This window comes from Chiroxiphia lanceolata, unplaced genomic scaffold (genome assembly GCF_009829145.1).
Source record: "Chiroxiphia lanceolata isolate bChiLan1 unplaced genomic scaffold, bChiLan1.pri scaffold_66_arrow_ctg1, whole genome shotgun sequence".
NCBI lineage: Eukaryota > Metazoa > Chordata > Aves > Passeriformes > Pipridae > Chiroxiphia > Chiroxiphia lanceolata.
The window spans coordinates 76371-90764 of record NW_022476531.1 but is presented as its reverse complement, the minus strand read 5'-3'; the positions used below and the strand labels follow the sequence as shown (position 1 = coordinate 90764).

Below are 14394 nucleotides of genomic sequence, written 5' to 3'. Positions count from 1 at the left end.
GGTCCTCCCTCTAACGTGGGCATCCCAAAAACAGGAGACCCCGCAAGCCGGGGGGGGTGTTTCTAAAACCCCTGGGGATCCCCCCCAAGCCGGGGGGTCCCCGAACCTGAGGGTCCCCAAAAAAACCCCTGAGGGTGCCCAAAATCTGCGAGTCCCCAAACCCGAGGGGCTGCCCGGGGGTGGGGTCCCCAGACCCGGGGGGGGTCTCGGGGAGCCCCGGGGTGGGTGGGGGATGCCCGGTACCGTAATCGCCGTCCGGGTCCCTCCTGCCCGCGGGTCGGTCCATGGCGGCTCCTCCGCCGCTTCCCCGGGACCCCCCCGGGACACCCCCGGCACCCCCGGGCTGCGGCTGCGGGCGGGGCGGCTCCGGGCCCGGCCCCCAGCCCCGACCACCGGCCCCCGGCACCGACCCGCCCCCGGGGCCGGGCCCGGAGCCGTCCCGCCCCGCCCGGGGCTCCGCGGGGACCGGGGGCTGCGGGGCGAAACGGGGGGCTGGGGGTGCGGGGATCCTCCGGGGTGGGGTTCTCAGTGGACAGGGACTCCCCGGAGGGGGGGATTCGGGGGTCTGGGGGGGCGGGGATGCTCCAGAGTGGGGGATGCGGAGGTGCGAGGACCTCACGGGGGGGAATCGGGGGGTCTGGGGGTGCGGACACCTCCCAGAGTGGGGGATACGGGGGTCTGGGGGTACAAAAACCCCACCCGGGGGGGGATCTGGGGGTACAGGGACTCCCTCGCTGGGAGTCCAGGGGGTGGGAGTGCGGGGACCCCCCAGAGTGGGGGGATCTGGTGGTCAGGGGGTGCGGTTCCCCCCGAGGTGGGGGATACGGGGGCTGCGGGGACCCCCCATGGATCTGGGGGTGCAGAGACCCCCAGGGTGGGGTACCCAATCACCCAGGAGCTGCCCACCCCCTCCGAGCCGTCTCGGGGTCCTCTGGGTGGGTGGGGGGTCCCACCACCCCACGTCCCCCCCCACGCCAAGGCCGTGGGGTCGAGGTGGCCGGAGCCCCCCGGGGAGTGGCCGAGCCCGGGGGTCTCCCCCCTCGGCGCCGGGGTGGGACCCTTGGTTGGGGGGGGGTGGGGGTGGCCGTGGGTCCGGACCGTCCCCTTTAAGGCCCCGCGCGCCCCTGGGCGCAGCCGCTCACCTGGGCAGGTGACGGTGCCGCAGGTGGTGACGGTGCCGCGCGCGCCATGGCCGCCTCCGCCCTCTTCATCCTGGACCTCAAGGGGAAGGTGAGACCCTCCCCCCCCTCCCCGCCGCGACCACCCCAAACCCCCCCGGGGGGGACCCCGCTGTCCCCGCTCACCTCGAAGGTCAGCGGCGGTGACCCCCGTGACCCCGGGGACGGGGTGAGGGGTTCGGGACTGGGAGGGTCCCCCCCGCTTCTGACCCTCCCACCCTGTTACACCCACCCCAAACCCCCCCCTCCCCCCGGGGGGGACCCGGGTCTCCAGGGTGGGGGACACCCCGCTGTCCCCTCTGCCCTTGAAGGTCAGCCAAGGTCAGCGGCGGTGACCCCGTGACCCCGGGGATGGGGTGAGCGATTCGAGGGGGGGGTTCCCCCATTCCTGACCCCCCCACACTCGCCCCACAGCCGCTGATCAGCCGCAACTACAAGGGGGACGTGGGGCTGGGGGAGATCGAGCACTTCATGGGGGTCCTGCTGCAGCGGGAGGAGGAGGGGACCCTCACGCCCCTCCTGACCCACGGCCACGTCCACTTCCTGTGGATCAAACACGCCAACCTCTACCGTATCCTTCGGGGACCCCTCCCCGGACCCCTCTGAACCCCCCCCAGCCGCCCCCCCTTTCCTTAACCACCCCCCCTGCAGTGGTGGCCACCACCAAGAAGAACGGCAACGCCTCCCTGGTCTACTCCTTCCTCTACAAGGTGGTGGAGGTGAGTTTGGGGGGTCTGGGGGGTGAGGGTGCCCCTAATGTGGGGGTCTCCCCTCCCCGGGGGGGTGACAGAGGTGTCCTGAACGCCCCCCCCCCAGGTGTTCTGTGAGTACTTCAAGGAGCTGGAGGAGGAAAGTATCCGCGACAACTTCGTCATCGTCTACGAGCTGCTGGACGAGCTGATGGACTTCGGGTTCCCGCAGACCACGGACAGCAAGATCCTGCAGGAGTGAGCACGGGGGGGCCCGGGGACCCCTCAAAGCCCCCAAACCCCCTCACCTCCCCCCCTTTGCAGGTACATCACGCAGGAGGGCAACAAGCTGGACACGGGCAAGTCGCGCGTGCCCACCACGGTGACGAACGCGGTGTCCTGGCGCTCCGAGGGCATCCGGTACAAGAAGAACGAGGTGTTCATCGACGTCATCGAGTCGGTGAACCTGCTGGTGAGGGGGGCACGGGAGGGGGGCCTGCCAGGGCTGGGGGGGGTGAGAGGTGAGGATTGGGATGGGGATGATGGTGGGGACATTGTGGAACCGGTGATGGGGTTGGGGCTGGTGATGGGGTTGGGGATGAAGGTGGTGATGAGGATGGTGATGGGGTTGGGGATGAAGGTGGGGATGAGGTTGAGGATGGAGTTGAGGATGGTGATGGGGTTGGGGATGAAGGCAGTGATGGGGATGGGGATGGGGTTGGGGATGGGGTTGGGGATGGGGTTGAGGATGGTGATGGGGTTGGGGATGAAGGCAGTGATGGGGATGGGGATGGTGATGGGGTCGGTGATGGGGTTGAGGATGAGGATGGTGACAGTGATGGGGATGGGGTTGAGGATGAGGATGGCGATGGTGACAGTGATGGGGATGGTGATGGGGTTGAGGATGAGGATGGTAATGACAGTGATGAGGATGGTGATGGGGTTGAGGATGGTGATGCTTGCGGGGCAGAGGATGAGGGTTGGGCTGCGACGAGGGGGTGACGATGGTGACATCAGTGGGGCTGGTGATGGTGGTGGGGCTGGTGACAAGGACAGAGATGGGGACGGTGCTGATGATGAGGATGGAGCTGATGATGAAGATGGTGCTGATGATGGAGCTGATGATGAGGATGGAGCTGATGATGAGGATGGTGCTGATGATGAGGATGGAGCTGATGATGAGGATGGAGCTGATGATGAGGATGGTGCTGATGATGAGGATGGAGCTGATGATGAGGATGGAGCTGATGATGAGGATGGTGCTGATGATGAGGATGGAGCTGATGATGAGGATGGAGCTGATGATGAGGATGGTGCTGATGATGAGGATGGAGCTGATGATGAGGATGGAGCTGATGATGAGGATGGTGCTGATGATGAGGATGGAGCTGATGATGAGGATGGAGCTGATGATGAGGATGGTGCTGATGATGAGGATGGTGCCGGTGCCGAGCCGTGCCGTGCCCGCAGGTGAGCGCCAACGGCAGCGTGGTGCTGAGCGAGATCGTGGGCACCATCAAGCTGAAGGTTTTCCTCTCGGGGATGCCGGAGCTGCGCCTGGGCCTGAACGACCGAGTCCTCTTCGAGCTGACGGGCCGTGAGTGCTGCGGGCGGGGGGGAGGCCTGTCCCTGTCCCCCTCCCACCCCCCTAAACCCCCTCCTGCCTTCCAGGGGGGAAGAACAAGTCGGTGGAGCTGGAGGACGTGAAGTTCCACCAGTGTGTCCGTCTGTCCCGCTTCGACAACGACCGCACCATCTCCTTCATCCCGCCCGACGGGGACTTCGAGCTCATGTCCTACCGCCTGCACACCCAGGTGGGGCCGGGGGGGGCACGGGCTACAGGGCTGGGACCCCCATCTGGGGGTCTGGGACCCCCATCTCGAGGCTGGGACCCCCATCTCGGGGCTGGGACCCCCATCTTGGGGCTGGGACCCCCATCTTGGGGCTGGGACCCCCCTCTGTGGGGCTGGGACCCCCATCTCGGGGACTAGGACCCCCATCTGGGGGGTTGGGACCCCCATCTAGGGGACTAGGACCCCCATCTCGAGGCTGGGACCCCCATCTTGGGGCTGGGACCCCCATCTCAGGGCTGGGACCCCCATCTCGAGGCTGGGACCCCCATCTCGGGGCTGAGACCCCCATCTCGGGGGCTGGGACCCTGGTTTGTGGGGCTGGGACCCGGTTTGTGGGGCTGGGACCCCCATCTAGGGGGCTGGGACCCCCATCTGGAGGGCTGAGACCCCTTTCCATGGGTCTGGGACCCCCTCTATGACTCCACCACCACTGTCCACGCAGGCAGGACCCTCTTGGGGTGGTGGGGACACCCGGGGGACACGGGGGGGGGGAGCACATGGGGGTGACCCCCGTGCCCCCCCCAGGTGAAGCCGCTCATCTGGATCGAGTCGGTCATCGAGAAGTTCTCCCACAGCCGGGTGGAGATCATGGTCAAGGTGAGAGCTGGGGGGGTCCCTCGGTCCCTCCCTGCCCTGCAGGGACCCCCGGCCGCCCCCTGAGCCCCCCCACGTGTCCCCCCCCCAGGCCAAGGGCCAGTTCAAGAAGCAGTCGGTGGCCAACGGGGTGGAGATCGCGGTGCCGGTGCCCAGCGACGCCGACTCCCCCAAATTCAAGACCACGGTGGGGTCGGCGCGGTACCTGCCCGAGAGGAACGTCGTCATCTGGAGCATCAAGTCCTTCCCGGTGAGGACACGCCCTGGCCCCCGGCCTGGGGGGTCCCTCGTGTGTCCCCAACCCCATTCTGAGGGACCCCCATGTCCCCCCACCCCCTGTCCCTGTCCTGGGGTCCCCTGTGTCCCCCCAACCCTGTCCTGGGGGGTCCCCCGTGTTCTGTGTCCCCCCCTCCTGCCCAGTTCCCCATCCTGGGAGGTCCCACCATGTTCCCACCCCCATTCCCATATTCCAGGGTCTCCCCCACCCCTTGTCCCTCATTCTGGGGTGTCCCCTGTCCTGAGGGGTGCCCCGTGTTGTCCCCATTCCCCATCCTGGGAGGTCCCACCACGTTTCCCATCCCCATTCCCATATTCCAGGGTCTCCCCCACCCCTTGTCTGTAGCACTAAACCTGCATTATAAGGGATCCAGACTTGTCCCCCATCCTGGGGCGTGTCCCCCATCCTGGGGGGTGTCCCCCATCCTGGGGGGTGTCCCCCATCCTGGGATGTGCCCCGTCCTGGGATGTTCCCCCCGTGGGGTCCGCAGGGGGGGAAGGAGCACCTGATGCGTGCCCACTTCGGGCTGCCCAGCGTGGAGAAGGAGGAGGAGGAGGGGCGGCCGCCCATCAGCGTCCGCTTCGAGATCCCCTATTTCACCGTCTCGGGCATCCAGGTACCGCCGGGGGGGGGCAAAGGGGGGCCCGGGGGGGCTCTTTGGGTGCCCGGGGTGGGTGTCCGGGTACCTGGGGGGGTTCAGGGTGCTCGTGGGGGCTCTTTGGGTGCCCGGGGTGGGTGTCAGGGTACCTGGGGGGGGTTCAGGGTGCCCGGGGGGGCTCTTTGGGTGCCCGGGGTGGGTGTCGGGGTACCTGGGGGGGGGGTCAGGGTGCCCGGGGGGGCTCTTTGGGTGCCCGAGGAGGGGGCGTCGGGGGTCGAGGTGCCCGAGGGGTGGGGGGTCATTCCCCACCTGCCCCCCCCAGGTGCGGTACATGAAGATCATCGAGAAGAGCGGGTACCAGGCGCTGCCCTGGGTGCGGTACATCACCCAGAGCGGGGGTGAGTCGGGGACACCCCTGGGACCCCCCCCCAGCCCGGGAGCCCGGAATTCCCCCGGGATCCCGCCCAGCCCGGGAGCCCCCTCCTCACCTCCTCTCTCTCTCTCTCTCTCTCTCTTGCAGATTACCAGCTCCGCACCAGCTAAGGGGGGGCCCCCCAGAGACCCCCTGGACCCCCAGGGACCCCCCCCCTCTTCCCGGTCCCCCACCCTGCACCCACCCTCCTCCTCTGCCCCAATAAAGATGGAGCTGAGACCACCGGCCCCGCTGCTCTCTTTGGGGGTCGGGGGGGGCTCAGTGGGTCTGGGGGGAGCTGGAACAGCGGTGGGGGGGTCCCGGGGTGCGATGGGGGCGAGAATCGGGGGGTTTGGGGGTGCGCGGGGATGCGGTGGGACCCACCCGCGCCTTTGGGTGGGAGCGTTGCCCCTTTAAGAGCGGCAAGGGGCGGGGCCTGCGCGCCGGGCAGGGGGCGGGGCGTCTCTCGTCACGTGACGGCGGGAGAGGCGGAAGTGCCGGTCGGTCACGTGGGCGGCGATGGCGGCGCCGGAGCTTCGCGTGAACGCGGCGTTCGCGGAGCGGTACCGGCGGTACCGGCGGAGGGAGGAGCTGCAGCGGCGTGAGGCACCGGGAACACACCGGGAATACACCGGGAATGGGGCTGGGGGCGGGAACGGGAACGGTACCGGCGGAGGGAGGAGCTGCAGCGGCGTGAGGCACCGGGAACACACCGGGAATACACCGGGAATGGGGCTGGGGGCGGGAACGGGAACGGTACCGGCGGAGGGAGGAGCTGCAGCGGCGTGAGGCACCGGGAACACACCGGGAATACACCGGGAATGGGGCTGGGGGCGGGAACGGGAACGGTACCGGCGGAGGGAGGAGCTGCAGCGGCGTGAGGCACCGGGAATACACCGGGAATGGGGCTGGGAACGGGAATGGAAACGGGACTGGGACCGGGGTTACGGGTGGTGCCGGCGGCAGGAGAGACCGGGAACAGGACGGGGCGCGGGGGGACCGGGACTAGAGAACCGGGAATCGGGGGAGGAAACCGGGAATCGGGGGGGAACCGGGCCCCCCCCGGTGCTGAGGGGTCCCGGTGCCCCCCTGCAGTGCGGGATCGATATGGGGACAGCGGGGACAGCGACAGTGACAGCGACAGCTCCGAGTCCAGCGGGGACGACGTGGTGAGTTGGGGGGTCCCCCGGGGTCCCCTCCGGCTCTGGGCCCCCCTCCCCGACCTCATTTCCCCCCCCTCCAGGCCCTGGACCCCCGGCAGGAGCGGGAATTCTACCGGACCCTGGCGCTGCTGAAGACCCGGGACCCCCGGATCTACCAGAAGGACACCACGTTCTACACCCAGCCAGGTAATTGGGGGGGTCCCCAGACACCCGGGGGGGGGGTCCCCAGAGCCGGGGGGGAACCCCAACCCCATCCCCTCCCTGCCCAGAGTCCTCGGGGAGCGGCGAGGAGGAGGAGGAGGAGGAGGAGGAGGAGGAAGAGGAGGAGCGCCCGGCCAAGCCCATGTTCCTGAAGGATTACGAGAGGAAGGTGGTGCTGGAGAAGGAGGGGTGAGGAGGGGGTGTTTTGGGGGGGCTGGGAAGGGGGGGGTCAGTGCTGAGCCCCCCCGGGGGTGCCCTGACCCTCCCGTGCTCTTCCCCCAGCAAATACGTGGATGAGGAAGATGAGGAGGATGAAGAGGCAGCGGCCAAGAGGAGGAAGGTGGGGGGGGAGGAGCCGATTTGGGGACACCCCCCCCCCAATTCCTTGGGATCCCCCCCATTGCTGGGACTGCCCCCCAATCCCTGGGATCCCTCTCCAAATCCATGACCCCCCCCCCAATCCCTGTGACCTCCCCAATCTCTATGAACCCCCCTAACCTTTGTGACTCCCCCCAATCCCTGTCATGCCCCCCCCATTTACTGTGACCATCCCCCAATTCTTATGGACCCCCCCTAAATTTCTGTGACTCCCCTAAATCCTTGTGACCTCCCCCCATGTCACTCTGGCCCCCCCAGTCCCTCTGATTTCCCTCTCAAATTCTTGTGACCCCCCCCCCAGCTCACTCTGCCCCCCTCTCAAACCCCTGGGACCTCCAGATCACTCTGTGACCCCCCTCAAACCCCTGAGACCCCCAGGTCACTCTGCCCCCCCCTCAAATCCTTGGGACCCCCCCAGGTCACTCTGCCCCCCCCCCCTCAAACCCCTGGGACCCCCACGTCACTCTGCCCCCCCCCCCCCCCAAATCCTTGGGACCCCCCCCGGTCACTCTGCCCCCCCCCCCCTCAAATCCCTGGCACCCCCAGGTCGCTCTTCCCCCCCCCCCCAAACCCCTGGCACCCCCAGGTCACTCTGCCCCCCCAGTTCTGACCCCCCCCGTCCCCCCCCAGGTCGAGTCTTCCCGGAGTTACGTGGAGGAGCAGCGGGCACTGAAGGAGAGGTGGGGGGTCCTCAGGGTTCTTGGGGGGCTTTTGGGAGGGGTCCCAGGCACCAGGAGGTGACCCTGTGCCCCCCCCTCACCCCCCCTGCAGCTTCAAAGCCTTCATGGCCGACAGTGAGGAGGAGGAGGAGGAGGAGGAGGGAGGGGGGGGCTCGGCCCTGCTCCGACCCCGCAGCCACAGCAGGGAGGAGAAGGTGAGGCTGGGGGGGCCTGGGGGGGGGTGTGGGATCCCAGGGGTCTTTTGGGGGGTCCTGGGGAAGTTTGGGGGGGTCCCAGGGGGTTTCAGGATCCCTGGGAGGGGTCTGGGGGTTCCTGGGGAGGTTTGAGGAGGGTCCTAGGGGGTTTCAGGATCCCTGGGAGGAGTCTGGGGGATCCCAGGTGGGGATTTAGAGGGTTTGGGGGGGTCCTGAGGAATTTGGGGGGGTCTTGGGTGAGTACCAGGGGGTTTAGGGGGGTCCCAGGGGGTTTCAGGATCCCTGGGAGGGGTCTTTGGGGGAGTCCTGGGGGGTTTTAGGATCCCTGGGAGGGGTCTGGGGGATTTGGGGATCCCAGAGAGTTAGGAGGGGTGGGGGGGATTGCACTCCCAGGGGTCTAAGGGGGGGTCCCAAGGGGTTTTGGGGGGTCCGGGGGGGGGGGGGTTCCAAGGGGTTTGGGGGTTGGGGGAGGTTCAGAGGGGTGCTGGGGGCGTTGTGGGGGGTCCCTGGGGGGGATTTTGGGGGTCAGGGGAGATCCCAGAGGGATCTCAGGGGATTTGAGGGTCCCGGGGGGGTTGATGGTTTTGAGGGGTCCCAGGGGGGGTTTGGGGGTTGGAGCAGGTTTGGGGGGGTCTCAGGAGGGTTTGGGGGTTGGGGCAGGTTTGGGGGGTCCCAGGGGGGTTGGGGTTGGGGCAGGTTTGGGGGGTCCCGGGGGGGGTTGGGGGTTGGGGCAGGTTTGGGGGGTTCTGGGGAGGGTTTGGGGGTTGGAGCAGGTTTGGGGGGTCCTTGGGGGGGGTTGGGGGGTTGGAGCAGGTTTGGGGGGTCCTTGGGGGGGGTTTGGGGGTTGGGGCAGGTTTGGGGGATCCCTGGGGGGGTTTGGGGGTTGGAGCAGGTTTGGGGGGCCGAAGGGGGAGTTTGGGGGTTGGGGCAGGTTTAGGGGGTCCCGGGGGGGTTTGGGGGGGTCGTGGGGTGACGCTGTGCCCCCCCAGGAGCAGGAGGAGGAGGAGTACATCCGCTGGCTGCGGGGGCAGGGCGAGGCCCCCCCGGAGCCGCTGCAGGACCTGGTGAGGGGCTGAGCCCGGGCACAGCTCGGGGCAGCGATGGGGGGGGGGGGGCAGAGGGGCACCCCCTGGCTCTGAACCCCCCCCATCCCCACTGCCCCCCATCCCCACCTCCCTGTGCCCCCCTCATGTCCCCAAGCCCGTCCCCAAGGGCCCCACTGTCCCTGTGCCCCCCCTCATGACCCCCCCTGTGTCCCTCCCATGTCCCCAGGGCCCCTCCATGACCAACCTCCCTGTGGCACTGTGCCCTTCCTGTGTCCCCCCCCATGTCCCTGTGACCCCCCTGTGCCCCCCCGTGTCCCTGTGCCCCCTCATGACCCCCCCCGTGTCCCTGTCATCCCTCTGTGCCCCCCCCATGTCCCTGTGCCCCCCGTGACCGCCCTGTGCTCCCCCTGTGTCCTTGTGCCCCCCCGTGTTCCTGTGCCCCCCCATGACCTCCCCATGTCCTTGTGCCTCCCCAGTGTCCCTGTTACCCCCCTGTGCCCCCCCATGTCCCTGTCACCCCCCTGTGCCCCCCTGTGACCCCCCCATGCTCCCCCCATGTCCTTGTGCCCCCCCAGTGTCCCCAGGGCCTCCCCATGACCCCCCTGTGCCCCCCCCGTGTCCTTGTGCCCCCCCAGTGTCCCTGTCACCCCCCTGTACCCCCCTCGTGTCCCTGTCACCCCCCTGTGCCCCTCCATGACCCCCCCGTGCCCCCCCATGACCACCCCGTGTCCTTGTGCCCCCCCAGTGTCCTTGTCACCCTCCTGTGCCCCCCCTGACCCCCCCGTGCCCCCCCATGACCCCCCCGTGTCCTTGTGCCCCCCCAGTGTCCCTGTCACCCCCCTGTGCCCCCCCCATGTCCCTGTGCCCCCCCTGTGACCCCCCCCGTGCCCCCCCAGGAGCCCCTGCAGCGGTTCTGGTCGGACCCGGCGCTGGAGCCGGGCGAGCGATTCCTGCGGGATTATCTCCTGGGACAGGGATTCCGGGAGGAGGAGGAGGAGGAGGATGGAGGGTGAGCAGGACCCCCCCGACCCCCTCCATGTCCCCAGGACCCCCCTGACCCCCCGTGTCCCCCCCCAGGGCGTCCCCCCCCTCCCTGCCCGACTCCTCGGACGAGGGGGAGCAGTTCCTGCAGCGGCAGCAGGAATTCGAGAGGAGACACAACTTCCGCTTCGAGGAGCCAGAGTCGGGGCAGGTGGGGGCAAAATGGGGGGGTCAGGGTGAGAATTGGGGGGGTTGGGGCGAGAATTGGAGGTTTGGGACAAGAATTGGGGGGTTGGGGCAAGAATTGGGGGGTTTGGGGCAAGAATTGGGGGGTGGAAGGCAAAAATTGGGGCTGGGGGGGGCAGTTTTGGGGCTTGGGGGGGCAGTTTTGGGATTAGGGGGGCAGTTTTGGGCTTGGGGGCAGTTTGGGAGTCCCTGACCCTGTGTCCCCCCCCTCCAGGTGCAAACCTTCCCCCACCACATCCCCAGTTTGGGAGGGGTGGTAGTTTTGGGCTTGGGGGGGGCAGTTTTGGTGTTGAGGGGGCAGTTTTGGGTTAGGGGGGCAGTTTTGGGGTTGGGGGGGCAGTTTTGGGGTCCCTGACCCCGTGTCCCCCCCCTCCAGGTGCAAACCTTCCCCCGCCACATCCCCACGTCGGTTCGGCGCCGGGACGAGCGGCGCAAGGAGAAGCGGGAGCAGCTCCGGGAGAGGAAGAAGAAGGTGAGGAAGGGTCCAGTCCGGGGGGGTCTCGAGGGGTTCTGGGGGTGCCCCCTGACCCCCCTCGTGCCCCCCCCAGGAGCGGGCTCGGCGCAGGGAGGAGCTGAAGCAGCTGAAGAACCTGAAGCGTCAGGAATTGGCCGCCCGGCTCGCCCGGATCCGCGACGCCTCCGGCTCCGACGCCTTCGGCCTCACGGACTCGCTGCTCCAGGAGGACTTTGACCCCGCCCACCACGACCAGCTCATGGCCGTGGGTGCCCCCGACCCCCCCCAAACCCTCCCTGAACCCCCCCGTTCCCGCTGACCCCCCGTTTCCCCCCAGGAATGGTTCGGGGAGGAATATTACGGGCGGGGGGAGGAGGAGAAGCCGCAGTTCGAGGAGGAGGAAGGGCTGGAAGGTGAGTGGGGGGGTTCCCAGGGGGTCCCCACTGTGTCCCCCCCGTTGTCACCGTGTCCCCCCCATTGTCACCGTGTCCCCCCTGTTGTCACCGTGTCCCCTCATCCCCACAGACGACTGGAACTGGGACGCCTGGACGGGGCGGGAGGAGGGGGGGGCTGAGTCGGAGCCCCACTGTGAGGACCCCGACTTTGTGGTGAGGATGTGACCCCCCCCTTACCCCAGGTTGTGACCCCCCCACCCCAGGCTGTGACCCCCCCACCCCGGGCTGTGACCCCCCTACCCTGGGCTGTGACCACCCCACCCTGGGCTTTGATCCCCCTACCCTGGGCTGAGACATGCCCCCCCGGCTTGTGACACCCCCCCCCCCGGGTTGTGACCCCCCCACCCCGGGCTGTGACCCCCCTACCCTGGCTGTGACCCCCCCCCACCGGGTTGTGACCCCCCCACCCTGAGCTTTGCCCCCCCTACCCTGGGCTGTGACCCCCCCTTACCCCAGGTGACCCCCTGTGACCCCCCCCTTACCCAGCCCACCCTGAGCTGAGACCCCCTCACCCTGAGCTGTGACCCCCCACCCCGGGCTGTGACCCCCCCCACCCCGAGTTGTGACCCCCCACCCTGAGCTGTGACCCCCCACCCTGAGCTGTGACCCCCCACCCCGAGCTGAGACCTGACAGAACTCGTCACATGGATGGGGGGGCCGGATTGTGGGGGGCAGGATGAGGGTAAGGTGGGGGGGAGGATCGGGGGGTGCAGCCCCCTCACCCCTCCATCCCCCCCCCAGATGGATGCCGATTACACCCCCGGGGCCCCCCCGGCCCGGCCCCGCCCCGAGGTGTCTTTGGGGAAGAGGCGCCGGAAAACGAAATTCCGGGAGGCCCTGGAGAGGGAGAAGCCCCTGTTTGACCCCGGTGAGACCCCCTGGGACCCCCCCCTCGATCCCCAGGGCTCCTGAGAACCCCCCAAAATCCCTGAGACTCACCAAAATCCACAGGACTCCCCCCAAAATCCCTTAGACCCCATAAAACCCCCAGGATACCCCTACTCCTGCTCCCTCCAATCCTAAATCCCCCCCCCCCCCAAATCTCTGAGACCCCCTAAAATCCCCAGGACAGCTCCATTTCTGAGAACCCCCCAAATCCCTGAACCTCTCAAATGCTTGGACCCCCCCAAATCCCTGAACCCCTCAAATCCCTAAACCCCCCAAGTCCCTGGACCCCCCAGATCCTTGGACCCCTCAAATCTCTGGATCCCCCAAATCCCTGAACCCCTGAAATCCCTGAATCCCTCAAATCCCCGAACCTCCCAAGTCCCTGAATCCCTCAAATCCTTGGACCTCTAAATCCCTGAACTCTCCAAATCCCTGAACCCCTCAAATCCTTGGATCCCCCAAATCCCTGAACCTCTTAAATCCCTGAACCCCTCAAATCCCTGAACCCCTCAAATCCTTGAATCCCCCAAATCCCTGAACCCCTCAAATCCCTGAATCCCTCAAATCCTTTGACCCCTCAAATCCCTGAACCCCTGAAATCCTTTGACCCCCCAAATCCCTGAACCTCCTCAAATCCCTGAGCCCCTCAAATCCTTGGACCCCCCCCAAATCCTGAGGACTCTCTGCAACTCCTGTGACCGCTCCAAGTCCCTGTGCCCCCCCAAACCCCTCCTGTGCCCCCCCAAACCCCTCCTGTGCCCCCCCAAACCTCCTCCTCGTGTCCCCCCCCGCAGCCTCGGGCCCCTTCGAGCGGTACCTGGAGGAGTTTTACGGCCTCGACTTCGAGGACATGATCGGGGACCTCCCCTGTCGCTTCAAGTACCGCCAGGTCGTGCCCTGCGACTTCGGCCTCACCACGGACGAGGTAGAGCCCCCCCAGTGCCCCCCCGACCCTCCCCCGGGGCGCTGGGACCCCCTAAAATCTCCCCCCGACCCCCCCACCCCCAGATCCTGGCGGCCGACGACAAGGAGCTGAACCGCTGGTGCTCCCTGCGCAAGACCTGCATGTACCGGTGAGGGGGGGGCTTTGGGGGGGTCCTGGGAGTCCCCCCGGGGGTTTTGGGGGTTTTTTTGGGGGGATTTGGGGGCTCACGGCCCTTTCCCCCCCTCCCAGCTCGGAGCAGGAGGAGCGGCAGGACCAGGCCAACTACAGCCGGCGGGCGCAGAACGTGGGCAGGAAGCACCAGATCCTGAGATCCCTCGTGGCCGAGTACGAGGGGGGGGTTTTGGGGGGTTTCAGGGGGGTTTGGGGGTGCACAGACCCCCCCCCCTCACCCCCAGTGTCCCCCCCCTCCAGCCCTGAGGAGCCGCAGCCGCCGGCGGCGAAGCCGAAACCGGGGAAGAAGCGTCGGGAGAAGCGGAAACGTCTGGAGGAGGCGGGAGAAGGGGAGACTCCCCAGGCCCCCCCTCCCGCGGCCCCCCCAAAGCCTGGGGGTCCCCGGCGCCGGGGGGGGCCCCCCCTGGGCCCGTCCGTGCGTTTGGGGGGCCGGGAATTCAGCGGGAAGAGGTTGGAAGCCTTCGGCCTCAACCCCCGCCGGCTCCGGTTCCGGCAGCTCCGGCGGCGGCAGCGGCACAAGGAAGGGGGGGTGGGCAAAGCTGGGGGGGGGGAAACCCCCGGAGAAAGGCTGGAAAAACAGCGGGATGAACGGAAAAAGCCCGGAAGCCGACGGGAAAAAGCAGAAGCGCAGGAAAAACACCTGAATTCCCCTCGGAAAAACACCCGAAAGCCGTCGGAGAAACACGTGAAAGCCCTGGAAAAACACACGGATTCCCTGGAAAAACAGCCCTGAAACCCCCGGGAAAAACAGCGGAACCCGTGGAAAAACACCAGAAACCCCTGGAAAAGAGTGGAACCGTCCCGGAAAAACACGGCAAGAGCCTGGAAAACCAGGAGAAGCCTCTGGAAGAGCCCAGGAAGGCTCCGGGACGCCGCGCTCCGTTCAGGTTCACTTTATTTGGGATGGGGGGGACGTGGCTGGGGGGGGGTCCTGAGAGGAGCAATAAATAACCCCCCCACACACCCTGAGCAGCCTCTGACAGTGAGGTT

At 67.7% G+C, this 14394-nt stretch overlaps 2 protein-coding genes across 2 annotated transcripts; both read left to right on the top strand.

The window, feature by feature from the left end:
• The first annotated feature begins 1126 nt into the window (after window positions 1-1126).
• AP1M2 (adaptor related protein complex 1 subunit mu 2) lies at window positions 1127-5846 on the top strand. Its single transcript, XM_032677581.1, has 12 exons — window positions 1127-1230; window positions 1593-1749; window positions 1830-1897; window positions 1995-2125; window positions 2192-2339; window positions 3338-3464; window positions 3539-3681; window positions 4246-4317; window positions 4406-4564; window positions 5082-5207; window positions 5512-5587; window positions 5710-5846. The coding sequence occupies exons 1-12, from the start codon at window positions 1189-1191 to the stop codon at window positions 5730-5732; spliced, it is 1272 nt and encodes a 423-aa protein (XP_032533472.1). The 5' UTR covers window positions 1127-1188; the 3' UTR covers window positions 5733-5846.
• A 248-nt stretch (window positions 5847-6094) lies between these two features.
• Window positions 6095-14370, top strand: KRI1 (KRI1 homolog). The gene is made up of 19 exons (XM_032677580.1): window positions 6095-6202; window positions 6697-6770; window positions 6845-6950; window positions 7034-7154; window positions 7248-7305; window positions 7974-8023; window positions 8115-8217; window positions 9207-9281; window positions 10160-10272; window positions 10341-10455; window positions 10867-10962; window positions 11039-11209; window positions 11282-11357; window positions 11470-11552; window positions 12141-12267; window positions 13082-13212; window positions 13296-13360; window positions 13462-13557; window positions 13645-14370. The coding sequence occupies exons 1-19, from the start codon at window positions 6121-6123 to the stop codon at window positions 14135-14137; spliced, it is 2235 nt and encodes a 744-aa protein (XP_032533471.1). The 5' UTR covers window positions 6095-6120; the 3' UTR covers window positions 14138-14370.
• Window positions 14371-14394: the final 24 nt, after the last annotated feature.

Excerpts from the sequence above, each read along its gene's own strand:
- KRI1 (XM_032677580.1), top strand. The coding sequence starts at position 6,121 with ATGGCGGCGCCGGAGCTTCGCGTGAACGCGGCGTTCGCGGAGCGGTAC. Across the intron at positions 6,771-6,844 it reads AGTCCAGCGGGGACGACGTG|GCCCTGGACCCCCGGCAGGA; the intron begins GTGAGTTGGGGG and ends CCCCCCCTCCAG. Across the intron at positions 13,558-13,644 it reads CTGAGATCCCTCGTGGCCGA|CCCTGAGGAGCCGCAGCCGC; the intron begins GTACGAGGGGGG and ends CCCCCCCTCCAG.
- AP1M2 (XM_032677581.1), top strand. The coding sequence starts at position 1,189 with ATGGCCGCCTCCGCCCTCTTCATCCTGGACCTCAAGGGGAAG. Across the intron at positions 1,750-1,829 it reads CAAACACGCCAACCTCTACC|TGGTGGCCACCACCAAGAAG; the intron begins GTATCCTTCGGG and ends CCCCCCCTGCAG. Across the intron at positions 4,565-5,081 it reads GGAGCATCAAGTCCTTCCCG|GGGGGGAAGGAGCACCTGAT; the intron begins GTGAGGACACGC and ends TGGGGTCCGCAG.